The 27,337-nt window shown below is 44.5% G+C and overlaps 6 protein-coding genes across 12 annotated transcripts in view; 3 read left to right on the top strand and 3 right to left on the bottom strand.

The window, feature by feature from the left end:
- LOC147051909 (uncharacterized) overlaps positions 1-4,865 on the bottom strand; it is a 7,293-nt gene extending 2,428 nt beyond the window's left edge. Inside the window, exons 1-10 of one of the 3 annotated variants that reach the window (XM_085918469.1) lie at positions 3,080-4,865; positions 2,937-2,983; positions 2,787-2,854; positions 2,345-2,457; positions 2,095-2,152; positions 1,857-2,004; positions 1,671-1,724; positions 1,384-1,545; positions 773-1,266; positions 36-521 (exon numbers count right to left, since the gene is read on the bottom strand). In XM_085918469.1, coding sequence (XP_085774595.1) covers positions 36-521; positions 773-1,266; positions 1,384-1,545; positions 1,671-1,724; positions 1,857-2,004; positions 2,095-2,152; positions 2,345-2,457; positions 2,787-2,854; positions 2,937-2,983; positions 3,080-3,103 — 1,654 coding nt within the window. In that variant the 5' untranslated portion in view covers positions 3,104-4,865. Of the gene's footprint in view, positions 1-35; positions 522-772; positions 1,270-1,383; positions 1,546-1,670; positions 1,725-1,856; positions 2,005-2,094; positions 2,153-2,344; positions 2,458-2,786; positions 2,855-2,936; positions 2,984-3,079 lie in introns of all 3 variants that reach the window. The other 2 variants (XM_085918467.1, XM_085918468.1) reach the window with 2 other exon arrangements.
- Positions 2,823-7,557, top strand: LOC147051908 (uncharacterized). 2 transcript variants are annotated; one of them, XM_085918487.1, is made up of 3 exons: positions 2,823-2,994; positions 4,310-4,452; positions 4,952-7,557. In XM_085918487.1, exon 3 carries the CDS (start codon positions 4,966-4,968, stop codon positions 5,665-5,667), a length of 702 nt encoding a protein of 233 aa, XP_085774613.1. In that variant the 5' UTR covers positions 2,823-2,994; positions 4,310-4,452; positions 4,952-4,965; the 3' UTR covers positions 5,668-7,557. The 2 variants fall into 2 exon arrangements, with proteins under 2 accessions (XP_085774613.1, XP_085774614.1); XM_085918488.1 differs by lacking the exon at positions 2,823-2,994 and having other exon boundaries at positions 3,018-4,452.
- msh5 (mutS homolog 5) lies at positions 4,916-15,142 on the bottom strand. 3 transcript variants are annotated; one of them, XR_015066922.1, is made up of 26 exons: positions 14,813-15,142; positions 14,620-14,743; positions 14,358-14,438; positions 14,106-14,159; positions 13,746-13,867; positions 13,541-13,650; positions 13,412-13,447; positions 13,207-13,289; positions 13,096-13,141; positions 12,879-13,017; positions 12,743-12,805; positions 12,540-12,668; positions 12,395-12,467; positions 12,192-12,301; positions 12,021-12,101; positions 11,667-11,754; positions 11,515-11,582; positions 11,342-11,460; positions 11,140-11,266; positions 10,785-10,934; positions 10,587-10,661; positions 9,886-10,032; positions 9,610-9,815; positions 9,274-9,542; positions 8,637-8,904; positions 4,916-7,541 (listed from the first exon to the last, which is right to left on the bottom strand). XR_015066922.1 is itself a non-coding variant. In XM_085918482.1 (24 exons), the coding sequence occupies exons 1-24, from the start codon at positions 14,879-14,881 to the stop codon at positions 9,425-9,427; spliced, it is 2,418 nt and encodes an 805-aa protein (XP_085774608.1). In that variant the 5' UTR covers positions 14,882-15,142; the 3' UTR covers positions 8,956-9,424. The 3 variants fall into 3 exon arrangements, 1 of the variants encoding a protein (XP_085774608.1); XR_015066923.1 differs by having other exon boundaries at positions 8,637-8,896; XM_085918482.1 differs by lacking the exons at positions 4,916-7,541; positions 8,637-8,904 and having other exon boundaries at positions 8,956-9,542.
- On the top strand, positions 7,691-9,328 carry LOC147051907 (sperm acrosome membrane-associated protein 4-like). The gene is made up of 3 exons (XM_085918491.1): positions 7,691-8,019; positions 8,653-8,805; positions 8,977-9,328. Exons 1-3 carry the CDS (start codon positions 7,965-7,967, stop codon positions 9,198-9,200), a joined length of 432 nt encoding a protein of 143 aa, XP_085774617.1. The 5' UTR covers positions 7,691-7,964; the 3' UTR covers positions 9,201-9,328.
- On the top strand, positions 14,684-27,337 carry fam171a1 (family with sequence similarity 171 member A1). 2 transcript variants are annotated; one of them, XM_085918481.1, is made up of 11 exons: positions 14,684-14,846; positions 15,160-15,203; positions 15,755-18,244; positions 19,827-20,054; positions 20,613-20,705; positions 21,639-21,797; positions 22,463-22,633; positions 24,789-24,905; positions 24,993-25,107; positions 25,302-25,419; positions 25,506-27,337. In XM_085918481.1, exons 3-11 carry the CDS (start codon positions 18,142-18,144, stop codon positions 26,952-26,954), a joined length of 2,553 nt encoding a protein of 850 aa, XP_085774607.1. In that variant the 5' UTR covers positions 14,684-14,846; positions 15,160-15,203; positions 15,755-18,141; the 3' UTR covers positions 26,955-27,337. The 2 variants fall into 2 exon arrangements, with proteins under 2 accessions (XP_085774607.1, XP_085774605.1); XM_085918479.1 differs by having other exon boundaries at positions 14,684-14,886.
- On the bottom strand, positions 15,434-17,525 carry LOC147051905 (SPRY domain-containing SOCS box protein 4-like). The gene is made up of 3 exons (XM_085918486.1): positions 17,080-17,525; positions 16,069-16,813; positions 15,434-16,001 (listed from the first exon to the last, which is right to left on the bottom strand). The coding sequence occupies exons 1-3, from the start codon at positions 17,122-17,124 to the stop codon at positions 15,871-15,873; spliced, it is 921 nt and encodes a 306-aa protein (XP_085774612.1). The 5' UTR covers positions 17,125-17,525; the 3' UTR covers positions 15,434-15,870.

The raw sequence follows: 27,337 nt of genomic DNA, 5'->3' as shown, positions 1-27,337 counted from the left end.
CGGACGGAAAAAGGCTTTGGGTGTTTGTATCGTACCCGAGTTGCGGCTGTGGTCTCGCCGATTGGATTCCGGAGGACTGAAAAGCCGAGGAGGGTCCTGATCCGTGGATTCCTCTTGCTCCCGATGATCTGGTTGTTCTGCTATATCGTGAGTTAGCTCAGTAGCAGATGGTTTCAGCAGGGCTTTCTTCTTCTTCAATTCCCTCTTCTTGGTGCTTTTCACATTCTTCTTGGTTGTACTTTTGAGGACATCCTTGGCCTTGGAGGATGACGCCGACGCAGCCTTGGGCGGTTCTCCCCGGTTGCCTTTTGGCTTTTTGACGTGGGGAGTCTCATTTCTCACCTCGGGCTGCTCCTCGTTTTGAGGTGAGCTCACCCACCACTTTCCGGGCGGGTTTCTTCTCCTTTTGCCAAGCACCTGATGCCACTCGGGGGAACTCTCGCTCGGATCGGACTGATGGTTTTGTTCGAGTGGTGTGGCCGGCGAATCCTCAGCGGGGTTCGGCTTTCCCGAGTCGAAATCTGAGGGACAAAAAAAACCCGCACTCGTCGACTTATTAAAAAGCAATGTCTAATGGTGAACATATGATAACGTTTAATTACTATGTATTGTATTATATTACCATTGTTTTGTTTTCATGAATAAATAAATACAAGCGGTTAGATTCCTTTCAGTTTTTAATGATTCAGAAAAGTGGATATTAAATCAAAATAAAAGTACATATATGTTTTCTGCCCGAGCCAACTTGTTGTATGATCGCTAAAAATCTTACCTGCCAATTCAACAGCTTGACGCTGTTCACTGCTGGGCTCCTGACGTCGTTCCTTAGTCCGCTTGACCTTCGCAGCCGTCCCACTGCTCTCTGGATTTTTTCGTCTGGCTTTAGAAGACGTCTTCACCTCGGATGAAGGCCGGACGCTCTGGTCATCTGTCGAGCCGCCGGCCGCCGCTTGGGGTTGCTCGTCGGCCGTCTTGCGTGGATTTTTTTGGTTCGACGTATTGCGATTGTTTGGCTCCTTCTTTTTTTCTCTCTGTGGAGTTTTTTTGCGGGCTGTCTGCTCTTTGAGTAAATTCTTGCTTGAATGCTCCGTGTCCCGGCAGCTGTCCGTCAACACGTTTTTGTCACTTCTGGACTCTTTCTGCGGCTGCTGCTTAAGGGTCCGTTTGGTGGGAATGGAAAAGAGAATAGGCTCGTCGTCCTCCAAAATCAGGAAATCCTCCTCAACCTCGGAAGGGGGTGTGGGCGCTTTAACCGGCGTTGGGGTTCTTCTGAAAGCATGGGGGATCTTATTGTTTGGGATTTATGCCATTACAAAGTCACTATTTCCTTAAATACCATCCAATGTCATATGTGATTCATCGGGAAAGGTTCAATTCACTCACAATTTGTTTTTGAGCTGACTGGATTCTCGAACCTTCTGCAGGAACGCCCAGATGTTTTTTTTGACGGGGAGCTGCACGCTCTCCTCTGTGGACTTCCTGTGAACGTCGTCCTCATGATCCTCCTCAGCAGTGGACGTACTCGGCTCCTCCTGAGCTGACTTGCTAATAAAATTCAAAAAATAGACGTGATGACCGCACAAGAAGACTCATCTGGGGTTTTTTTTTAACCATTTTTTTTTTATTCATTTATAATCTGGTTAATTCAACCCAAAAGGCAAACTACCAACCTTGATGCTTGCTTCTGGGAATTCTTGTCACTGACAGTGGGACTTTCTTTATGGCTGGAAAGAGATGGATAGTCAATTAAATTCACATTTCACCATGTTTCCCCAACCTCATAGCAAAAACATACAAGTGGACAAGCAGCGTGAAGAAATAGCCAAACAAAAACTCTTTTATCAATCACTTCTTACTTGTCAGAGGCCAGCGTAATCGTAGCAGAATCGTTTCCGTCACAGTCACCGAGGATTGGCGACAGCATTTCGCCTTTGTCATTCGTCTCTGCCTGTGCTGAATTCAGCCCCGCGTTCTCCTCTAGTGGGCTGGAAGTCTTCACATGTCCTTTGGGGGGAAAAAAAAAAAAAAAAAAGGTCTGAGAGCAAGTTCCATGTTGAAACAAAGCCTAGTGAGCTTCACGTGCACGTCGCTTACCGATGTTTAGTTCAGGACTTGGCGAGCGTGTTGCAGGATGGAATAATTCTTTGGGAGACTAAAGATACAAAAGGAAACATTTTTAGTTGAGTGAAGACCTGACTTACGATATATTTTTTTGTTTGTCACAAAAATCGAATCGGAATTATTTTTAACCTCTAGTAGCTAGCAAACAGCATTTATTTTGCTGTAGCAAGACTCAAACCTATTAAGATTCCAGCTCCAAATGTGTGTTATGACTTCTATGTACCATTGCAGGTTTCGCCTTTACAGCTTGTGGCGTAGCACGTCTGGCCACATCGTTTTCCTCACTATCCGACTCCGAGAGTTGGACAGTTAAGGGGAGTACATGAATTGGAGAGTCTGTGCAGAACATGAATATCAATGCATCAAACCAAATGTTGATAATATTGATACAAATGAAGAAAAGATGTAATTTATAATGTGATTATTGTGTCACTCGAGCAGACAAAAACACATGAAACATCAAATGCAATCAGAAATAACCAGATTGTAGTGACTTTAATTTAGAGATCGACACATTACAAGTTTGAATCTTATGGTTCGGTTGTAAACTAAATTGATCACATTAAAAGAGAACCATTATGGCACACGACGTAAAACAAACGTGGAAAACAAAAGAAAATGTACCCAAGTCATCAAACAGAAATAACAACAAGGCGAAAACGTACCCACGTCATCAAAGATCCTGTCAATATCTCCTATTGACAATCTGCCTCTCCATTTTTCTTTCGGCGCACTAGAAATATTAGGAACATATTTAGCTCGATATTTTCAAAGGATTAAAAATAAATGCACATTTTATTGACAAAATAACTTACTTTTGCATGCTGTTCTGATAGCAGAGCTTCTTCCTTGCTCCACTCTGCTGACAGACAGGTAAGTTACTACCACATTTAACTAGTACTAATTAAAGTTAGTGGCCCTTTTTCACTGAGTAAAACACGATTGTAAGTTAACTCACCTTATACTGACGGGCGTCTTCCATTTCTTGTACCCCAGTTGTGGTTTAGCTAGCTCGCTAGCGATCTACCAGTTAGAACGACTGTTTAGAAATCCGCGTAAAGGTTTTGTCGTCACACCATCCAAACAACGGGCTTTTTTTCTTCTTTCTCAAGGAGTGAAGAATAAGTTAACGTTATGCTTGACATTACTACAACAACAAAAATGGCGCTGTTTTGTTTGAAACATAACCGCGCAAGCGCGTATTCTTTGGCGCGTGTCTTTGTTGTATTTCCGGCAGACACGAAACGTAGCGTAGCGGCCATGTTGGAAGGGGCAACGTTCCCATTAAAGGAATGGCATTCATTGCAATTAAGTCGAATAAATGGTCATTTTCAATCAATATTTAGGAAATTTACATTTTCTTATACCCAACTGGGTTTTATCGATATAGAATACACAAAACAATAAAGGCCTGCCCTCCTGGTAGTTAAAAAAAAAAAAAAAGAACAAAGCACTGTTATCAGCAAAGTGGATCCATTGCCAACATTTTCCTAAGTACCATAACTGCAATGTTGGCAGTGGATCTTCAGCACTTGTCTGCTAGGTTATGACGCATGCTTCAACGTGCCAGGTCATCATAACTTGAACCCTCTTTCGTCAAATAGACCTTTTAATTTTCCCACTCCTTAATACACCCTTAAATTTGTGAACATTAGGAAATAAAATATATGATATATATGAAATATCTATACTAGTTCAACCGATTTGTTTTACCTTCAGTAAACTAGATGAAACAAATTGAAGTAAAAGTAAATTTGTCTATAAATTTGAAATCATAATTCAATTAAGTAACGCAAATATTGTCCTCTAGGTCAATTAAGGGTGGGCAAATAATTGATGTCAGATCCAATACGCATCGAGATTTGTTTGTGTATACATATTTTTAAACTATGCGCACACACGAGATTTGTTATGCTAAGATCCTTTTTTGGAGTTAAAGTCCATATTTTTAAATCACTGTGAACATGTCAAGCACCAAGAATAACACGAGTCACCGTGGGACTGCCCCTGATTCCCACGACCCCTCCTCCACACACACACACACACACACACACACATGCACACACACACACACGCTCATAAGCACACAGAGCGAGAGGAGGCAGTGCGGCTTTGCACCACTTTTGTAAGAACACAGTTACTTCCTAGAATTTGGGAAAAAAAAAAAAAAAAAGCTTCATTTCAACAGTGCCGTGGAGCGCGGCAAGACGCAAGGAGCGGAAAGAAGTCTCCATTTGAGAACAAAAGAGGATGTTGGAAGTGGAGAAACGCAGGAGACAACTGATGCTTGTTGAGTGAGGAACCATGATTTGCACCGAGGAGCAAAACAAGGCAAGTAGACAATTTGTCCAATTATTTTTTTTTAAAACACCGCCAATGCAGCCAGCAACACAGCTAAGATGATCACATTGATGGCTACATCACGCTCACACTTTTTTCGTGCCCTTGAAGCACCACTTCTGCTGCTTGGAGCTTAATGATGACTTGGCAATGTCTGCGGTAAAGTGAGTGTCACTGAAAGGGGTCAAATCATGTCCAGTGAAAAATTGCGCACTTCCCAAGACCAGGAACATTTGAATTGTTTATCGACATGTAATCTTGCAGAAGCGAATCTCCGACAACTTGTTGCAATTTTCACTTGATGCGCTCATGTCGTCATCATTTCTACTTTTAATGTTCTCCTCTGAGGTAAAGGTTCCTGCTGCTGCTCCACAGAGGACAGGCGTCTCATTAAGTCAGCACATGTCCTATTAAAAGAGCTATTTCCTGTTGTGTCCTCCCCCCCCCCCCCCACACTTCCTTCCTAAAGCTACACACTTTTGTTTTGCAGTTTGGATCAAGAGGATGACAGCTGCCAGCAGTCCTTCTTCTCGGTCGTCGACAGTGGAATGCGTCCTGCCATGTCACCGGAGAAAATTCAACTCCAGCCAGACCCGACTTCGCCTACGCTCGGCCCCGGGCGCGTGGTTAATAGTGGGGGTGTTGGTGATGGCACTGGGGATGTGCGTGGCCATGGCGGGTTACGTGTCGTCGCCGCCGAGGCAATTTGGCGCCGTCAGGTCCACCCCCAAGGATAAGATGAAACTGGCCGGGCCTATGGTCATGGGCGTGGGCTTGTTCATCTTCATCTGCGCCGCTAGCTTGCTCTACGAAAATCGAGATCGAGAGATCCACATGCTGAAGAAGCGCAAGGACCTCGAGGACAGAAAAGGAGACTGGGAAGACTGGCAAGAACAAGCCATCTTTAGTGGTCAGAAAGAGTGGGAGATCAGAGATGAGGAACAGGATAAGAGCCTCTATCCTGCACCTCCTGCTTTGTCTTGCAAGAACATTGAGGACATTAATAAATCACTGCAACGTCATCTAGATGCAGAAGATGAAGCTGAGAGGGAGGGCAAGTCGACACTTGTGGCTCAAGTTCTGCACCACCAGGAGCCAAGTCCTCACTCGTCTTCGCTCGGACATTCCGGTCCTCACCCCTCCGTTTTCCCAGACAAGTCCAGCAAGATTAACACACGGACCTGCCCTGCACTTCCCGAGCCTTGATCATCTTCACGGGAGTGTGAGGAACGCTATCTTCCGCGAACACATGTTTATCTTGTAAATGTTTGGGCATTCCAATTTCTTTGGCAAGTCGGACAAATTCCACATGGAACTTAAGGGGTCGGCGGGTTGAGCTTTTTAGTTGAAGGTTTAAAAAAAAAACTGAAATGTCTGGTGACCTCTATAAGTGTGTCATCTACTATTTACAAAAATATATCTTTGAGATATCGGGAATGGGAAAATCGGACCATGCAGTTTTATTTATTTCATTTTCCATTCATGCAGTGAACCTGGAACTATTTATCTTTGCTCGACTTTCCATTCAGAACAAGTTGTGACAAATGCTATATCACCAATAAATGTAGATATAAATATAGTTGAGATCAAAAGCTCATTTTTCCAAAGGCAGTGTTTTTTTGTTTTCAAGGCTAAGTTCCTAAAATACTTCCAAAGGCGGGAAACTGCAGAATTCAGTTTTTCACTCCTATTCCATTTAAGTATCGTTTTTATTATCATTTTTTCAGAATCAGTACAAAAGAAGCTAAACACTCACTACTGGCCATTTATTTACCAACCCAAAACGTTTTGTTCTTCCTTCCCGACCATCTTACAACTTTTTTTCCCCGATATGTAAGATACACACTTCACCATTTACTTGGGCTTTTCTCGAACAGGGTTCAGTTTAAGAGGATCAAGCAGATTAGGTGCCAAATCAGTCTCCATTTTATCTCAGGCGTACTATAATCCATGGTCTTTATCTGAGGAAACGGTTTCTTGGTCCAAAACGAGATACTACGTCAAGGCTCCACTCCTCTCACTCCACACCTACAGCTTGGCTATAAATACCAGCCGGGGCTCTGGATTCTTTATATTCACAATGTCCATTTCTTTTTCCCTTTAGTATGGTCAAGCGCGGGGTGTTAAAGAATTTCAATTATCGCTTGGATGGAAAAGAAGGATGGCATTTAAAAAGAGGGGGGGGGTGGGTTGGAATTCCGATGAGGCTATTGAGTTTTCCCTGACGCAGCAGAAGCGGGAAAAAGCGTGGCCCTCCCGCTATCCTGACCTTTTCCCGCTATGCTTTCTTTAAAAAAAAAAATCCAGCAGGTGAAGCGCTTTACGCCGCCGCATGGAGTTTAATAGTCGCTTTAGGCTCACGGAATGTTTTTTTTTTTTTCTTCCTGCTGTTGAAGTGTACAAGTCATTTGCATGCCTCCAACCCGCTAGCGCGCAGCGGAGGCTTTTTTTTTTTTTTTTGTGTGTGTGTGGGCAGGATGTGCTGAGATGCCATCATTCTGCGGCAGCGTGAAGTTGGCTAAAGTACGAGCGCATCTTGCAACAAGCTGCCAGGCGTTCACACAACTCAAGCGATTCTCAGCGAGAGATGTGTGACACCACGGGACATTCAAAAATTCCCTTTTTCATGATGCTGTTAAGAAAATTTGTCATGGACTGGATCTCATTGGACGGGCATTGTAAATATTTTATGCCCCGCCTACAAAAATTATGTAAATGCTGCTCTGAAAAATACTTTCTATTTTCACTCCACTATTTCTTTTTGTCTGGAATTCTTACTAGCGCAAACTTCACACCCACCACAGCAAATGTTTCCCAACAGACTCTCTTACATCTCCGTTTAATAGCTTCACATCAAATTTAAAGGCAGTAAAAATAAAATGGACTGACTGGACTTTTTAGCATTGGTTGCTTGCTGCAATACTAACTTGAAAATGGTTCACCAGTTATGCAATCCGAGCAATGTCGTTTTTTATGCCGCATTGTGAATCAAACCCTGTTGTGTGTATTAAGCAGACGGACGCTAGGAACGTAAGCCTCTTACCTTAGCGCTGACTCAGGACACATGCAGTTTTGCTGCTCTGAAACAGACACAAGCCGTGAAAAAAAAAAAAAAAAAGGTGTTATGGTGAGAAGCAACCAGGCTGAAAATGTTCATTTAATTTCGCCTACAACCGAGTGAGTTTGGTATAATGAGGGACAAGCTTTGGTGTCATCCTCCTCCTCCTCATCCTCACCAAGCTTAAAATGTGTCATTTCTACTGCGTCGCACATGTTGGAAATGCTAATAAACCAAATGGCGATGATGATCATTAAGAAAAACACGTCTTTAATGTGATGGTTGGGGAGTAGGACATGGTTGTTTTTTTTTCCAGGTATCCAGCAACTGATTAGCGCTGATGAGAAAGCAGAGGACTCGCTGACTACTAATCCAATTTAAAACTCTCCGCTCCACTTTGCAGCCGTCACAGTGGAAAGAACAGGAAAAGTATCCCCGGCTGACAATGAGAGGACTAATGTTTTTTGTTTTGGCAATTGTGATGTTCTCGTATGCTCAAGGTAAGACAACATCTGGAAATTAGTCATCAACAGGCCTCAAGTCACACAAATATGGCGGGAGCAGCCTGCTGGTTATATTAGCCTTCGTAAAATAACAGTTGTGTTTAATCCTATCAGAATGCAAGACAACTTTCATTTGAGGTGACATACAGAAAGTCATTTTAAATTCATTTTAATATAATTTTAGGTGCAAATCTAGAGCAGGCACGAGGAAAAAATGTCAAATATTGGTTTTCAAATATATTAATCAGTCCAGATATCTATCAGATCTGTTAAGATTGTGATATTTCAAGGTTATAAACAATTAGTGTGTTATTGTTTCTCCTGAGACGACGGGGTAAAGCGCTTTCTCCAGCTAATGAGATGAAGACGGATGAGGACTTAATGGCAACTCATCTCACAAGCTCAAGCAGTCATTGAATGGACTCTCAGGCTTTACGCTCAAACGTAGAATTACTGACCCAACGGTATTGATTTGTGCCCTCTTCGATGATATTTAAAAGTGTAGATTTATTCCATAGAAACTGTTCTGTCACTGTGATGGAAAACCTGAATTAGCATCTGGAATAGAGTGAAATGTTTTGTTGTGATCATTAATATTCATTAGAAAAGACTACCTGTGTGTGGGCTCAGGTGAGGAAAAGGAGGAACTGGAGCAGATGTTGGAGGAAGAGGAGGAACTGCTGCAGTGTTTCCGTTGCGATCTGGGCTTCTGGGACGCATGTTACACCACGGAAACCAACTGCAGCCTCGGGGAACGATGCTTCACGGGCCGCGGGAAGGCAGGTACGTTGCGTAGGTTGTCTTGTGCGGAAAGCCGTTTACGTATAGTACTGGGAGAACTTCGGCATGGCTGAAGATGTACGACTGAGCAGAACTGCTTATCTGAAACAAACAAAAAACAAAACAATACCAAGTATTATTAAATGTCATGTTTCAAATGCGTTTCCTCCTCAGTTGATGTCCTGGATGTAAAGATGCTGGGCTGTGTTAAAGCAGAAGAGTGCAACGTGGAGAGCACCGTGGAGCTCTTCTCTAACAACACCGTCTTCTCCATGACTAAATATTGTTGCGACACTCCTTTCTGTAATGCTGCGTTGAAATCGACAGCGGACACGTTTTTGTGGGTCGCTGTAGCGTTTTTGATATCCTGGAACGTCACGAGAGTTTCAACACACTGAGAAGCCAACGTTTATTGAATCTTGTATGTACTGCCAATAGACTCTTCCCCACACGGTGAAAACGACAACTCACCCGAGTCACAAATTTTTGCATGACCTGTTCCAGAAATAAAGAAACAAAAACTTCATTTAGTTTCCAACCACTATGTTGTCAAACAATGTGAACAGTTCCTACAAAAAAACATCCGAATTGGAAACGAATGAAAGTGACGCAGCAGGACACTTCAGCTGTTCAGACTCTGTCCAGCAGAGGGCAGAACTTCCTCTTTCAAGAAGCGTTGCAAATCCAGATTGTCATCATCCAGGTCCAGGCTCATAAATTTCTCCACCACGGTCGCGTATCTGTCAAACAAGACACCCGAAGGTCCACTCCACGATGCTTCTGGCTAAAGAAAAGAATCGGACAAACCTATTGGCCTCCTCGTCTGATTTGTCAATACGTTTGATGGCTTTTCCTGTCCTGTAGAGTTCCGACACTTCCAGTCCTCTCTGTACAACATCGGCAGGCAAGCCAGCCAATCTGGCGACATTGGCAGCGTAACTGGATTGGCAGATGCCTTTCTTCAATTGGTACAGAAACACCAGTTCATCTCCATCCACTGCCGTCTCAAGCGTCTGAAACATAAACATCATGTTGGCTCCGGGCTTCTGTTTCAATAATAGAGTGGAGAGCATCTGTCGGTACCAGAAGAGACAGCAGGTTGGAGGTGGGTAAGAGGCCCAGTTGCAGCAAACTGTGAAAATTAGTAGCCAGCAGGATGTGAGGAACGTCAACCGGAGCTTTGTTCAACCAGTGAGAGATGGTTGCGGCCAGTAAGGACAAGCCGTCCACCTGTAAGAGCAAATAGTTCAAATCATCATGCAAAGCTTTGGAATGCACAGTCAAAACAATCCACCTTTAAAAACAGTATTATGCATAGCCAGAATGGCCAATAAAAAAGTCTTCAGGTATAAATGTTGCCTTCGAGACGGCTGCAGTTTTAGTACATGGCGGTAATAAAGCGTTAAAGCTCCCATTTGCGTTGCCTCGGCGGCAGAACACACTCTTTTATACAAAAACTGTCTCCTGCGCATCTTAATGCAGATTCAAACAGTTCAGCCTGTGCGATGGGAACAACAAATGTCAAGCTGGTGGGGGATTTTCGAAATAAATAGGTTGCAGTGTGGGAACTGGGAAGATGCCATGAATTGGCTCATTATATATTATAACTCATTATGACTTGACAGCATTGATCAAAACTGAGCGTTATTTTTTTTGAAAAATCCAAATTATGGATTGGATTTTATTAAATTATGCGAAACGGTGTTGCTCTGCGTTGAATAATACATGCTGGCTCGTTTTAGTGAGAATATATCTCGATGCAAGAAGGCAAATATATTCCTTACGGTGTTTGTCCCTTTTCCAAATTCATCAATGAGCACTAATGAGTTGCCCGTGCTACTGCGAAGTGTCTGGGACATCTGGAAAATAAAAAAAAAAGTGTTCATCTGTAGTCGCATTGGTGGGCTGGGGAAATATTTTGACAGAGAGTGGGCGCAATGAATTTTCATTTATTTCCACAGTGAGAATTAATTGATACCAACCTGGTTGAGGTCAATCATGAAGGTACTGAGACCCACCGAAACGGACTCTCGGCCCGGCATGCAGGTGAATATTCCATCCACCAAGCCTATCTCCGCACCCTTGGCTGGCACGTCAGAGCCGACGTGAGCCATGAAGACGATCAGACCGACCTAGTGAAGACAATGGGTTATCAACAAATGACGTAGTCTAAACATAACATCCCCATGTTGAGTCGAGAGGACTTTACAACACGAGCACTGTTTGAATGTACAGATAAAATGGTGATAGGGTCGATATGATTTGAGAAACTAGGTTTTGTTCTATCTTATCTTAGCTTAAGCTCAAGATCCTTGAAAATGTTTTTTTTTTTTTTACCTGCTTGAGGTAGATGCTCTTTCCAGATGAGTTGGGCCCTGTGATGATTTTGATCCTGCCTTGTGACTCAAAGCTCTCAAAGGAATTAGCCACAAATACGGGAGAACACACCTCCAACAACGGGTGTCTGATGAGTAAAACAGCAGCCATTTTGTTTCCACAATACATCATTTCATTGGATTCGTGTGTGATAAGTACCAACCTGCCCTGATCGATCTTTATTGTTTTCCCGCTGATTAGCTTAGGTGAGGTGTAGCCGTACTCTTGGGAGACTTTACTTAGCGACATTAGACAGTCCAGCTCAGCAGCCAGATCCAGAACCTTCATAACGTGAATAATCAGGAATGAAGATGTGTAAACATATTGCATGACAACCTTATATAGAGAGTCGCTCCTCTCCAAAATGGCGTTTTGTAGTTGATTCATGACAGCTGTTTCCATGTCTAGGGGAAAGAGGCGGTTTATGTTGAGAAGAGTATTTTATTCATTACTGTTCTGGTTCTTTTTTTTTTTTTAGAGTAACCAACCTCTGATGTCACAGTGCAAATCTCCCAGGAGGTCATCCAGCTCTTTGGTCCTCTGGTTGCGGTAGTTCAAGTGATCTTCTGATAGAAACTAGCGCACACATAAAAACATTGATTTTTTTTTCTTCGAAAAGATTTGCCCCCTTTTAGTATTTAAGATTTGACATCCAATAAATTACAATTGTATCTGGGAACATCCTTGGAGCAATTCCAACATCATAAGTGATGAGTCAGCGTTAAGACGTTCGGGTGGCATTTTTTTTTCTTCTCAATATCATCCCAAAGAGCAATTCTCTCATTTCTTCAACAATCTTTTCTTCTATAGCGTTGGATGATACATCATATTAATAAACCCACCATGAACTCAAGGCCCTCGATCTCAAAATCTTGTTTCGTCACCATATTAGGTGGCCGCGGAACAGAGAGCAGGAACCCGATCTGGAGGAAGAGGTATGAATGAGTCACATAAAAAAATATATATAAATATTTTGTGGAAAATATTGTAAATGAGAAAATAAAGAAGAAGACCAAAGGGATGTAGACGACGCAGCAGGAGGTGAATCTGGGATCCAGGTGCGCCAGCTCTCTTCTCGCAACATCCGACAGGAAGGTGGACAAGCCCGCCATTCGTCTTTTCTCTGAAAGAGAAAAACTGTATGGAGTTGATAAATAATTCTTAGCCACTCTTATTAAATCCTTGCATGTTGAAAATAATTACATTTAATACTCACTTTCATCGATGGCCGGATCTATGTTTGGTTTGACGGTAAAGCGGTTCTCAACTGCACTGTTTTCAAAGTCTACCTGTGTGCCAGCGACAGGAAATATTTGGCTTGTGACGTGTAACTTCAATAAAGAGAACATCTCATCTGCTACCACGCGGCTGATGAGTGAAGCGATGTATTGGAGGTCGTCAGAGAAGCGTTGGCTGATGTCCCGAAACAGTTGAATGGATTGAGGAAGGTGTCGTACTGTGTCTCTGATATAAACTGCATTGTGCACCGTCTAAAAAAAAAAAATACAAATCACACAAACAGATCCAGAAAATACTCGCTTATGATTGTACGAAATGATTTTACCTTGTAAAGACTCTGCCAATCTGTCACTTTGGTGTGTGAGAGAGACATCTTACGCAGAAGAGTCTACAACATAACAAGCTTTTTATGACAAGATGAACAATCGCAGACGTAGCAACAAGGGCATAAAAAAAACTACCGGGATGTTTCTAATGTTACGTAATGACGTTCGCAAAGTGTCCAGGTAGTCTGAATTCCGAGGCGACGTGAAGAAGCGGATCACTTCCTGTCGTCGGTTCAACACGGCGAGGTCAATCGTTGGCCGCAAGAACCACTGACTGGGATGGGGGGGGGGACATTGTAATCTTAAACACTTCCATAAAATATATTTTAAAGTTAACCTAGCAAATTCTCACCGTAGCAGTTTGGATCCAAACCTGCAACTGCAGCAGTTTAATAATCCTGCAATTAAAAAGTGTTCTATAATATCCTTGGTCAGAAAAGGATCTGGCTCTTTCACATTGTACCATAAAGGCTGAATCCTTCTTTTTCACCCGAATGAAGCTTATACACAGATGGGTGAAGCTCTGATTTGAAGATCTGAAGAACACTGAAAAAATGATGTCAACAAAGAAGGCATTTTATACATTATATATATGAAAAATTTGAATGCGTATTGATCATTGAACAAATCGTCCAACTGTTAGCTAATTTTAGCGTTGGCCCACTTACCTGTATGCTTCCCTGTCAATGTACAACACACCTTTACTATGTTGGGAGGGGATATAAAAAAACAACAACCAATAATCGTGAAAAAAAAAAATGATGTTCTGCGCGTGCGTTGATTTAGGCGTGCCTTACAGCGTGTAGGCACTGAAATGCAGGATGGGAACGGCAACACTGCTGTCTTCCAGCTCAACTCCCACTCTCCTCCTGTCCATGCATTTTAGAAGAGCGCCAAGTGCCCTCAGCTACGTCCAATCGGCACATAGACACACGCCAATACATCGATTTGATAAAAAGTGGCACTTAACGAGTTGGTATGAAGAATTAACAGCTGGCTCACCATGAGGGGGGAGTCGAAGGAGATACAAGAGGCGAGATAGGCCATCTTCTCTGATTCTGAAATGGAGGCGGGGAGGAAAGGCAGGTGGGCTGAAAGCAGCCTTGTCTTGCCGAGTTCCAGACCTGAAAAAATAAAATATGTGCGTCAAATACTAGTTTGTAACCATTAAGTAGGTATAATATGTGCAGAAAAATAATCTTTCTATCATTCTTGGACTGTCAATAGTGTGTTGGAGTTTCTAGTGAGGCTGAGCTTTATATTTTTTTGTTAACCCCACAAATGAGTATTTTGTGACCATGTTATTTCTATTTAATGGCCACAATTGAGTTTTTCACAGCTTTTTGTTGTTGTATTACTTACCAAAGTCAAGATATGGATAAATAACCACCTCTGGTTTGTAGTCTGGATTTGAATCTGAAAAGAATTAGACAAACATAAATTCCAACGCTTTACAAGTTGTTCAACAGCATATTTGATTTTTTATCACTCTTGCAGGCCGCTATCGTTGCCTTGACCACAGATACTGCTGGCCTGGTACACCATGACAACATAACAAGCCCTCTGGCAAAGTCTCTCTGTCCTTGCCAAAACATTTTGTTCCCATGGACTCACCAAGTTGAATCAGGAAGCGGGTCATGCAACGCTCTTGCTTTGCACTGGTGATAATCACTTGAGGATAAATCTCCTGAATGACTAAATGGTTGAAGAATGATGTTAGAAACAAAATGGCAGTTTTAAACACTACTTAATCAAGCTAGCTAAACATCAAATTAACTTATTTGACCCAGCGCTGGCTTAGCCATTTATAATGTACAAGAAATTTATTTAGGGCTATTTAAATGGTCAACAACTTCTAAATGAGGGTTAAATGTACCTCTGGTCAGCAGATTTAACTCGTGGTTATCTGGAGTATCAACCATATAGTGGATTGATGAGTCTTTGCTGTCATAGAAGCAGAGGCCCACTTGGTTCTGTTGCGCCAAAACGCTCAATAAAATCTAGAACGAACACACGCCATTAAAGTGCGCGGTTAAGTTTAACTATAGTTTAATCTCAGGGTAATAAACCTCAGAATCTTGGTCTTCCTCCGCTGAAAGCAAGGTGCTTCCTCCTGCTGTTTCTTCCATGGCTTCCATTACAGGTTTGGATATTGTGAAGATTGGAGAAATGTGATAATATTACGAAAGTTTTGGCTAGCAGGTTAATTATGTTAGCTACGAAAGAAAGCCGCCAAAAAGCGAACTTCACGCTTTGAAAAATAATTTAGGACAAAAATACACTTGTGTAAAATTAATTTAACATCGATAACGTTCAGATAAAATGTTAGTAATATAGTGGAAAAAGAAAAAAAAAGTACTTATTCTTTGGCTGTGTAGCTAAGCTAGGAGCTAACATTCAATTGTGTGTGTCGCAGGTACGGCCCGGTTAACACATCCCAAAGTTGTTATCCACATCAATGTAAGTAGATTTCTTTTCTTTTTTTTCTTCCAGATTTTTATTCTTAATTGCAATATCAAAATTATTATTATGAAGGCAAATGGTTGTGTTCACCTGTTTATAGAATAGACTATATTTCATTAATAAAGTAGCTAAAATTTTACCCAAGAGTACTTTTACTTTTAGAAAAATTCAGTGGAAAATACTGTAATTAATGTTTTTTCTGAAATGGACAAGTACATGCAGAAACAGACAAGAGCAACGTTGTTTTATGGGTTATTTATTTTGTATACACAAAAATAATTTTAACATTGGACACAACAGGAACAATTAAAATCTCAGCTCAGTACAAAAACATTCATTCCATTTATTGCTATTGTAAACAACAGTAACATTATGTAAACATGAAATATTGCTAAATAAAAACCGTAGTCGAATAACAATTCAATTAAAATGTATTGACACATCAATGTTATTGTAAATTACACCAAAATAAATGTTTGAAAATAAACATTTGTTATGATGATATGCAAATGTACTTATGTTAAACACAACTGAACTGTACTCAACAGATCAAACAAGTTTAGGCCAACTTTAAAAAATGTAAGTGACATTTCTATATCACAGATTTCACTTATTTCAAGGTTGTCTGGGATGGGGGTTTTAGCGTCTACGTGAATACGGTCAACTAGTGACTAGGAAGGACGTAGCGCTGCAGAACAGGTGGAAGAGGAAGCTTGTCCACTTGAATTTCCTTCTCTCGGCCCAAATGATGTTGAATGACGAGTCCACACAAAGCCATCAAGACCGGGGGGTTGCCTGAGAAGAAGAAAAAGTCATTTTAGTCATCTCTATCTCTTTCCTGACCCGCCAAGAAAACACTCACGAGACCCTCCGTTCAGATATCGGAGTCTTATGCAGGCTCCTCCTCTCACGCTGCTCACGGCTGGGAATAGCGCCACACCACAGGGGAGGTCATTGAACGCAACACCGAGGAAGTGACCATCAACGACAAATCCAAGAGTCCCTGCGTCTGCATCCAAGACCATGAGGATGCGTTCAGGAATGGGAAAAGGTGTATCTGGCACCTCCAGGCCTGATGGGCTAAGTTGGGAAGACCACGGCGGAATGGTTTGAGTGCGACACATTCTCTTCTTTTGTGGGTACGCTCCACGACTTAGTCTGTCATGCCAGAGCTGATTGCTTTGGAGTTCCCAGCCCCACGACTGGGAGTCTGCCCCTACCAGAACATTATAGCCCGAAGCCTGCAGAGGGCAGCTCTGCCTGGAGATGCCTAAAACTGCATGGCTTCCTCTGTGGTTGGCATTCCACATCACCTCCCACACGTGAAGCCCCTCTTTGACCCCCGTATCTGCCCTCACCCCGTCGCTGCTCAACTCCACGGGTAAACGCGTCGCTTCTTCCCTGTCGGCTGACAGCAGGAAGTGAGGAGAGCATTGGCGCGAGCTCCAGCGTGAGCGACTGTCTCCCGGAGGAACTGGGGAGGAGTTTAGAATGATCTTGAGGCGAGACGACGTCGGGATGGCCAGAGAAGAGAAAACAGGAGAGAAGGACGATAAATGCTTCTTCGTCCTGTTATGGAACCATGTTGACAGTGAGAGACCCATGATCTGTTGAGTACAACCACAGAAAAAGAACATGTTTATTGTTGTACATGGCAATAATAATAATAATTGTAGTAATCATTTATTATGTTCCACCAGAAATGAATATCTGTATTTCAGCCACCCTAAACAACCTTACAAAATGACATTTTTCCTCCTCTAAAAAAAAAAAAATGAATTTATCATTTTGCCGCTTCCACAAAAAGTAGGCAACTTTTGAATTTTTATGATTATTCATCAACAGTACAGAGTCATAATTGTTAAGGTCTTACTTGTGATGCTGACTTCCGAACGTCTGTGGGCCGTCCACACCGCATACATTTGCGCTTAAGTTGCGTCCATTATATAGTAGTCTTATCGGACGCGTCGTGCGTATGCGCACCGCGTTAACGTAAGCGCCGCCCGTGTTGTCAACGTTGTTTTGACGATCTCCCTAACCGGAACGGCGCTGTCCATCAATCCGCACTTGACTGACGCCAATGAACGCACAGCTGCCGCTGCCGGTGCCGGTTGCAGAAGAAGCACGGCTCGTTTTGGGATTGTTTTTTTGGGGAATGACAGCTGCAACAACATACCGTACTTGAATCAGCTGTGTCACGCTAACGTGTTCTGTAATGGACGTAAACAAAAACGGCGAAACACAAGAAGAGGAGTAAACTCGGGCTTTTAATTAACAAAACGATAAAAATGAAATAGAAACCAAAGCGGCTCATTTTGTTTCCCTAGATGCGCATGCGCTGTTTTGTGATTTATTTTCCCTCAAATAAAACTTACAGGCAGCATGGTGATCAGCAGGGGTGATAATTAATGATTTATGATCATTAATTATCATATCAAAACACTAAACGTTTGAGTCGGATCTACCATGTAATCATAATTATAATGGAATAAATACACTTCAAAATGACCATTGCCATTTACAACAATATATTGAATTCACCTTGCAATACTGCAATCTACCAGCAGAGGGAGACATAATTCCGTAAATAATTTCGAGGTTTCGAGTGCATGAAGCCGCCTGTTGGTGCTGTTTTTTGGGCATGTGGCTGTGAAGCTCAGGGCTGCCTCCCTCCCTGACTCTGGCTGGTCGATGAAAAAGAAAGCAAGGAAAAAGAGGGGCTGTGGATACGCCACGGGAGACAAGAAACGACTTTAAATTTGGGACTGCTGATGCTGCTAAACATGGAGAGCCGCCGCCTTCACGGACTAATCGGGGCAAATTCCGATGAGGGCGTTTGTTGAGTTTATTAAAGCCATAAAGGTTTGGCAGATACTTTGCTTCTTTTTTTCCCCCCCTTTTTGTTTTTTTTTAGCCGTTGATACTCCCATCTGCAATGATGCGGGGTGTGGAAGGAAAAGGGAGTTGGACCACCGTGCTTGTACTCTTCGTTATCGGACTGCTCGTTTCAGAAGGCTCCAGCAAAACGACGGAGGATGGTAAAGACTCACACCGAACATCTCGGTCCACTTTGACCCGTCTTAAGAAAGCGAATTGCTCGTAGGCTAATGGTACCGCTAGCCTGGCGGGATGCTGATGGGACCCAAACTTAGCTAGCTGCATGTTAGCCGTGCTAGCTGGAGGCTGGGAGAAACTTGTTCACAGTTTCTGCTTCAATTCCATCATTGTGGTTATCACTTTTTTCATTGAGCGCCACCTTTAACCAGATTTATTTGGGTCTGTTGTTCTAACATATTTCCAGGCATCCAACCATATTGTCCAGAGCAGGGAGGTGACCTGCTGTTTATTCCGTGATCAATAGAAAGTCATATTTGCTATCAAATCTTCACATTCACTAAATGGACACTTAAAAGTTGACTCAATATGTGGCCATTTTGCAAAACAGGTTATTGCATGTACAATTTCCTCATCGAACAATTAATAACCTTTACAGTACTGTATTGGTTGTAATAGTGCAGCCAACCCAAATTGTATGCTTTGTTGTTGAGTACAAAAGGCAGCGACTTCATCAATTGTATCTTGGGAATTAAAGTCCGGCTTAAAGTGAAAACCGATTACAACTGGCAGTTCATTTGCCAGCTGTGTTTTTGAGCCTAAAAGTGTGGACGAGGCATGACACAACTGGACAGTCTTTCTATGCCACTATTCTCCCTATGGCGCTCAAGTCTACAGTCATATGAAGTGGGAAAGGTGTTTTGCTTTCTGGTTCTTCTGGCTTCCCATGACAGAGTGCAGAAGAGATGCTTAGCTTGTTTAACAATGATGTCACCCCCGCTGCTGATTTATTGAATGAGAGCTGGGAGGGGTCTGTTGCATTTGTGAGTTCTTGCCTGTCATTCCAAGCTCTCTCAGGGGAGTGTTTTTTAAAGTGAGTGCAGCTGGTACCCCTAACAACAGATCCCTGGGAGTGGAACAGGAAGTGAGGTCGTGACACGCACTGAGTTGAGATGGCGTTTGGAGTTTGCAGCCCCGCTCTCTTTGTGCTTTCTTCTTTGCCTCTGCATTGCTCACATGAATGGAATAAAAGTCAAGCATGTAGTGCGAGGTCAATAAGTGGACACAAAGTTTACTCCAAACTTGCAGTGTTGAAGAACCTCACTTGAGTTGAACAAATATATGATTTGGAGCAGCTCTGTTTTCAAGCCCAGCGTGCACTGGAGTTGAACTCCCACAAACATTGTAGTTGCTAGTCGAGCGTGGGATCTTGGAGCGGGGGAGGGGCATTCATCCAGGGTTTGTGGGTATATTGCTGAAGGTGAGCTCCCAAGGAACAGACAAAGTTCAGATGTGTTTTAGTTTGGGGGAAGGGGGTGCATGATTAGGTTCAAGGAGTGGAAAGATCTTGCAGTCCGGTGTTTTTCAGGTTGGTGGTCCATGTTTGATGAAGGGAAGCGGTCCATTGTTTATGAGGGGAAGTTGCATTGGTAGGACTCCAGGAAGTTGTCACCAGGTTGAGATGTGGAATGCGTTCTCTGCAGACTGAAGCCAAAGGGCAGGACAACAAAGCGAACCTCCGAAGAGGAGCCATCATCTTAATCGTCTTCTCTCTTTTCTTCACAGAGGTGACTCTGAAGGTCCACCTGAGCGACGCCAGCACTCACCAGCCTTTGGCAGGAGCATCCATTCAGCTCTTTGCCAACCGCACTTTGGTAACCACGGAAACCTCACTGGCAGACGGCAACGCCTTCCTGCGCTTCCCATACCGTCTGGGGACCCCTCTGGTCATCACCGCAATCAAAAACGGATACGTGCCAAACTCGGTGCCGTGGACGCCTTCCCGACTACCTGGTAATTTATCAGTCCATCGCTCGCCTCTTTGTGAATGTGTGAAACGGTTGGTGCCAGGTGTGTGAGCTAACCCCGCTCCATTACTAATTTATTACGCCCCCTGCCAAAAAGCTAGCGAAGGGGGGGTCCCTGCTTAAACCTCCCTTTCACAAACACACGCTCATCTCCCAAAGGGGCCGCCGTGCCATCGTGTGTGTGAGTTACAGTGCTTTATGATAGGAACGAGGGGTGTGTGTGTGTGTGTGTGTGGGGGGGGGGGGGGGGGTATAAGCCAACGGGAACGCCAGCCAATTGGATTATCACGCTTACCAGTTCGGAACAATGGAGGAGTGAAAGGAAGGAAGGGAGAGTAGAGAAAGAAGTCTGTCGGGGCCGGGTCAGGCTCGTTGCTGACAGGAAGCCGACTTTATTAAAAATGTATAAAGATGACTTGAACGACTTGTTATGTCTGATAGTCATCAGTGAGTTACATAGTCAGGTAAAGAGCCGGATTGTTTCCACCGCTTAATTGAGTTTACACGGTTAATGCATTGTGTCCACTTGTTTTGTGTCTTGCAGTTTTTTCTTCCATTAGCTTGAATCTTCTACCAGAGAGAGCCGCTACTCTCACAGTCTATGACGATGTGGTGGAGATCGTGTCGGATTTCCAAGGCAAGTGACTTTTTTTTTTTTTTTTTTTTTAAATAGTTTTTCGGAGTAACCTGACGTCTTGTTGAGTGTAATTAAAGTAGCATCTGGGAGACATAAATTCAAATAATGTCGTTATCGGCTGGCCCCTTTGAACATGTGTGTGATCTTATTAGAAGGGGCTTTTTCAATCAGACAAGATTAAATTAGTTGTCTTTTGTTAGTCGTCCGTTTTGTATTTCGGGCACTGTCAAGGGGGAGTCGTTTAAAACGCGCGCTTCACAGACGCACGATAAATATACAGGCGGCGTTCACGTGTAAACCGTCCCGTCTGACACACTTCGAACTGTTTGTCTCGACGAGGCGAGCCCCAGGGAGAGATAAACCTCGGCGTGTGGCACGAGGGAGGGTTGGGGGGGGGACAAAAGAATGAAATGGAAGGCGGGGTAAAAGGGGAAGATGATCCAATCTGTGCTGGAAAGTGGGGATATGGGTGGAGCACTTTGAGAAAAGGGGGGGATGGGGAAAGTGTCCGACAGAAGGAGGAACATGAGGTGAGGGAAAAGTGGGAGGCAAAAAAAACTAGTTGAGAAAGAGAAACGGGATTGTTTTAAATACTAGATCAGGTCACAGATTGCTTTATTGTTGAGGTTATGATGATTATATTCATTTCAATCCGCTAGCACTCATCTGCAGCTGGATGCGTGCGCTCACGGCTCAGGAATGTCGAGTCGGACCACAATGATATCACTTTGCCAAGCCAGACGGCAGTGTACTATTTCTTCTATTTGCGGAACCTTATTGATATTTACTAAATAGATGCCAGACATGGCGACGGGATCATTCATTGCGATTGCGTAATATCAAGGGCCTGGTTTAAAAAATAATAACAATAATCTGAGTTTAATCTAGCTTCGTGCATGACATCTGTATTTCTGCCCCCCCCCCCCCTCCAAGGTTTGAGACGCCAGGCCAGTGTTCATTTCCAGCGCCGAGCTTTGACGCTTCCGGTCAACACATCCTACGCCAACCTGACCGCGCTTCTCACTGTGGCCGACTCGCCCTCGCACATCCAGCACTTTCCGTACCTGCAAGTTTCCACCGACAACGGCACAGGTAGCTACGACAAACAGAGAAGGCTGACGGACTGCCGAGAGGGAGTTGAGCGAGGGAGGATAGAAGAGCGGCGAGATAGTATCTCGTCAGAAAGGCAGGCCCCTCTCCCGCTCTCTCTCTCGTCTATATGACGTTCCAGAAAGACAATAAAACCCCTGTGTGCATGCTTCCTTTTATCATAAGCCATTTACATTCTTTCCATTTTCAATTAGCAGTCAAAAAACTAAGTAAGTGACTGAGATTGAATGTGCGGAGTCTGAAAATACATTTTAAATGTGTCTTTGGGAGTGACTGATACAAATATGAATCATATATATATATTTTTTTTTTTATTCATGTCATCCGCTCGTAGTCTACTAAATGAGATGAAAAGAGTCAATTCTTAGTCGATCATGTTGCAAAGATTGAATTGAGGCAAATGGCTTTCCTTAAGAAAAAAAGAAAAAAAGACAAATGCTTGCTTCTTGCTCCTTCGGCTTGAATAAGCTCAAAAGAGCCTCCCCGACTCCCTTTGTGACACTCCCATTTTTCTTTTCATTCGTCGCCTCCTTTCCTGCCCTTCCCTTGTTTTCTTTCCTGTCTGTCTTACCCCTCCTGACATCTCTGCATTATCCACGCTGCTTGATGTTACTAACCCCCCCCCCCCCACCTCTTCCTCGCCTCAGAGAAGCCGCTGAAGCTGACTCCCGTGGCTGCCGTCTCCGTCCACCTATTGGCCAGCGACGGACTGGAGCTGCAGGTGGATGAGCCAATCACGGTGTCCGTCCCACTGCCCGCAGACAGCGGCCTAAAGGAAAATGATCACGTCCCAGCTTGGAGATTTGACCCACGTTTGGGTACGTACTAACAAAAACACACACCCGCGCCGGGCAGCGTTCTGCTGGTCCAAGCAGGAGCTCGGATGTCCAGTATGGATTATTATTTTTTTTCGAAATAAATACCCTCATCCTTTCTGAAAGCAGGAAAAAGGGGAATATTTTGAGATGAGAAAAGTCGAGCACAGTTTGTCTGATTGCGCAAGGCAAATTCATGCAGACCCAAACGATGCTGCTGATAGAGCGGCGGATGCATAGTGCTACTCGGCAAGTAGGCCCGGCTGGGACATTTATTTACTCAACTGCAGATGGGGAGGGGTAGGCCTTTATTTGTACAATTTATGTCAAGTGGAACGTCATTGAAAACAAAAGGGGCTTTTTTTTTCGGAGAAATTCAGCGAAACAGCAATAACTCAAGCGGACTGGGCGAACAACTCACGTGGCTTACCCAGAACTTAAGCGTGGGTGCACGGAACTCTCGTAAAATCAAATTGTGTCGTTTAATCTGGTGTAGGCAAACGTGCGAAAAAAGTACAACTGCACTTTAATTTAGCTGAGTCTCTTTGCGAGCTTTTCTGCTGCTGTTTTGGTCAGCAAACAGGATTCAAATTTTGCTCATCTGCGTTGCAAATTTTTGCTGGGTGAATCACATCTCAAAGCACCTCTATGCGATATATTGTTTTTGCTATCATCTCTGGGCATCCCGTGGCTTTTTTTTTCGTTTCAAAGATCCAGCGCTTCAAAAGAGTCTTTTGTTGGAATGTCAAAGAACACATGCACGTTTGTAGCCTACGCACATGCTTGCAGTATTTCCACAACAGAAGCCATCCCAAGACCCCTCTGCGGGCGGGCTACATCCCTCGTTCCCCCGGCAACCGCAGCAAATAAATAACAAAACAAGAGTCACTCGACACCTGATTGAATTTCGCCCAGCAACTACGCATTGCCCGTTCGTGGCGATGCTCGTCATGAGGACACAAAGTCGCCGCAAACGTTTGAGACGGTCGGAGCGCGCTATCACTCGGAAAACCTGTTTGTCTTGTGCTGCAGACGAGCCCGTGTGTATTAATAGATCAGGCAAGCGTGCACTTAGCTGACCATGTGTTGAAAGCAAACATGGCCGCATGAATTTTTGATATTAACCAAGTGAGACACGCAGGGAAGCCACCCCCCCCCTTGTGGAAACGATTCAGACAGAACCAGGGTGAGTGCGGGCAGGGCTGGTCACATGATGCAGTGATTGCTGCTTCTGCTGGAGGTGCTGAGTCACACAGTATCTCCCTTTTCTTCTTGTTATTATCTCTACTTCCATTTGTACCCTGTTGTTTCCTGTTGGTGGTGGGGTTTTTTTTTTTTTTCCATATATTTGTTTATCCTCTTTGGTTTCCTCTCGCCTCAGAGATCAGTGCGTGCTTGAGGTTGCTAATATGCCAGTAAACAAAAGAATAAGGGTCAACCTCCATCGTGTTGTCCTTGACATTCACGGGAAGTTGCATGTGAATGTTTCCTCTCCTCCCCGGCAGCCAGCCAGCCAGTCAGTCAGTCAATCGGTGTTTTGTACGTTTTGGTTGTGGCACTGCCAAGATTGCAGCTCATTGTTGCCCCTTTTTTTCCACATCAGGTTCATCCTGTCTTTCAAGTGGCTTGGTACAATATCCTGAGAATTACGGTTACAGTGGGGGAAAAAATACATGGGGGTTGGGGCTGTAAATATTTTTGAAAAAATAGTTGCAGCAGGGTTGAAGTCATCACTTTTTTAACAAGTGAATGACTCAATTCTCTTAAGAACCCAAAGGTCTCCAAAATGCCTGATTGGCAAAATCACCAACAGTGTTTATTAAAATGGTAATACCTTAATTTTGTAAAATTTAAACAGCAAATTAATCGAAGTGGTTTTTTTTGTTTGTTTTTTGTTGTTGTTTTTTTTTTCTAACGTAGGAACTCAGGTTTATATGCTTGAGTGAGCGTGACAAAGCCACTGAGTTTTAGTGCAGTACTGCCCTCTTGTGGACAAATAGTGCCACAGTCATGAGTGAGCGTTTTCTTGCATCTACTCTACTCTCACATTTGAGTATTGGTACTTGAAACGTGTCAATGAATCTTTTTGGTCTTAAAGATGATTCCAGGAATTGATGATAAAATGCTTTCTAAGATGTGTTCATGCGTGTTTGTGCAGGTTCCTGGATAAAGAGCAGTTGGGGCCACGTTCAGAGGGTGGACCACCAGCTCGTTCTCACCTACATTGCTCCTCAATTGGGGTACTGGGTGGCCGCCATGTTGCCTCCTCAGTCAGGTAAGATTCACTTCAACTCAAATGACAAGGCGAAACTGTTTTGACCTTGAACAATTTATTTTGGATTTGTTGATATCCTTCCAACAGGTCTGCTGGGTATGAAAGACATCAGCATGTACCACACGATGTTTCTGCTGGCCATTCTTGGAGGCATGGCACTCATTCTGCTGTGTTTGCTCTGCGTCCTCCTGTACTACTGCAGGTGCGTCATCTGAACTTCTGCACTTTAAAAAAAAAATAAAAATCCAATGTGGTTGTTGCTCAACAATGTTGTTTGTCAGGGAGCGCCATTATCCATAATATCCATTTTTATTCAGATGTTCCTCACTATAACAAGTCGATCAAACAAATACACATCATGAACCAGTTGCCGTTTTGCTTGTCTCTGTTGAGCAGACGTCGTTGTTTGAAGCCTCGTAGCTCTCACCGTAAGCTCACCATGTCCTCCGGTCTGGACAGCAGCAAGAGGGACCAAGCCACCTCCATGTCCCACCTCAACCTCATCAGCAACGAGGTTGCTATTCGGACATCATCGTGTACCAAAAATGATTTCTTGTCTTTCTCATGCATAAGCTAGTGTTCCCATCTTTTTCCGCTCAGGTGCAACTGGAGCTCGTTTCCACGGCGACGGAGCCCGACATGACCACGCCGATGCTGAAGGCGTCCTCTTACGAGCGCGGGGACGACCGCCGCCCGCACGGCTTGATGCAGCACAACAAACACAGCCGCTCTTCGTTGGGCAACAGCCAGCACGGCTCTTCCCTCGGCAACCTGACGCCCCGCAGCAGAGACTACCGTCAGTCCGCGGAGACCATGCAGCTGAAGTCGGCCATGTCGTGCGGGGCCGAGCGAGGCTACCGCCAGTCGTACGTCTCGGTGTGCTCGTCCGGCAACCACATGTCCGACGGGCTATCCCCATCCAAGCACGGACAGTTGTCAGAACATCAGCTGAGCGGCATTGTCATCTCCCCTTCTTCGCCCCCTCGCTCCCCTTCCAGAGGGGAGGGAAGTGACTGCAGGGCCCCCGATTACCTCCTCTCCCGCTCTGTCGACAATTTAGAGCGTCCCCCTTCGCTCGTCCGGCCCGGCCAGCTCCTGTGCTGCGCATCCGTGGACCTGCTGAGCGGTGGAGAAAGCTACCCTAGGGTACGGCCCACCCTGGTCATCCCCGCTCACTACATGCGCCTGCCCGGGGAGCACCCCCTGTCGGGTCAGGCCCTCCTCCTGCAGGCAGACGAGCAGAGTGACCTGGAGACCATCCAGGCCGAGCTCAACGCCTCGCAATCGTCGGGACAAAGCCCCAAAGATTGCGTCCCGCGTCCTGACGAGCAAGGTGAAGGAGCGCTCGGGGAAACGGGTCTGGTGGAAATCAACAGCGAAGACACCCTCTTGGCGGAAAAGACTTTGATGGAGCTCAGAGGAGGCAAGCCTCTGCCACACCCGCGAGCCTGGTTCGTCTCGCTGGACGGCCGCTCCAACGCGCACATCCGACACTCCTACATCGACCTCCAGCGGGCCGGTTGCCACGGCAACTCCACGAGCGCGCCAGGCCCGCAAGGCGGCGGGCGGAGGCACGGCAGCGGCACCGACGCCAGCTTGGACTCCGGCGTGGACCTAAACGAGCCCAGAGCGGGTCGCAGGGGACGGGATGTGGGGCAGGAGGACCAACAGGTGGAGAAAGAGGGGTCCAAAAGCACAACGCCAACCACGGCCTTCACTCAACTGGTTTATGTGGACGACCTGGACGGGGCCGGCAGCAAGGACACCCTCAATTACATCTCCCAGGAGAGCAACCTGGGGTCCGTCCACTCGGTCAAGGAAGAAGCAGAGAGCGTACAAATCCACACAGAAGCGCCATCGGTTTCCTCCTCCTCACCCGATTCTCCTCCTCCCCTGACGCCGCCCGACGTAGTGGCTCCCAGGAACGACCGCACGCGGCTGTCTGCCTCCCCCAAGCACGATGCACCACCTGAAGACGGAGAAGAAGAAAAGAAGAGCCCCTGGCAGAAGAGGGAAGAGCGCCCCCTGCTGTCTTTCAATATGAAGTAAATTCTGGACGTGCCCGTTGAACGTTTCTATAGCACTGACATATATCGACTACTCACAAAAAGTTTGGGATTATTGGTGAAACGTCAGGATTAATCTAAAGTGGATTATGACTTTCCTCTGACCTTCTTCTTTATGAATGATGAATACACATTAAGTTGAGAAGAGGTCAAAGTAACTTTCACCCAAAAAGCTGGTCACTTTTTTTTGTGAGCGGTGGACTTCAGCACTGGGATCCATCAACGCTGAACTTTTATAAACTTTTATGTCCTTTCATATGAAACGACCACTGTCATCCTCCATGACATACCTGGCCTCATCTGTGTAACGACGCCACTAGGAGGCGCAATGTACACAAGGACTCTGGAGTTTTTTTTGTTTTTTTT

This window comes from Syngnathus leptorhynchus, chromosome 8 (genome assembly GCF_054491065.1).
Source record: "Syngnathus leptorhynchus isolate UIUO chromosome 8, UIUO_Slep, whole genome shotgun sequence".
Classification (NCBI taxonomy): Eukaryota; Metazoa; Chordata; class Actinopteri; order Syngnathiformes; family Syngnathidae; genus Syngnathus; species Syngnathus leptorhynchus.
Note: the sequence above shows the minus strand (reverse complement) of the source record. Positions and strands in the feature narration are given on the sequence as shown.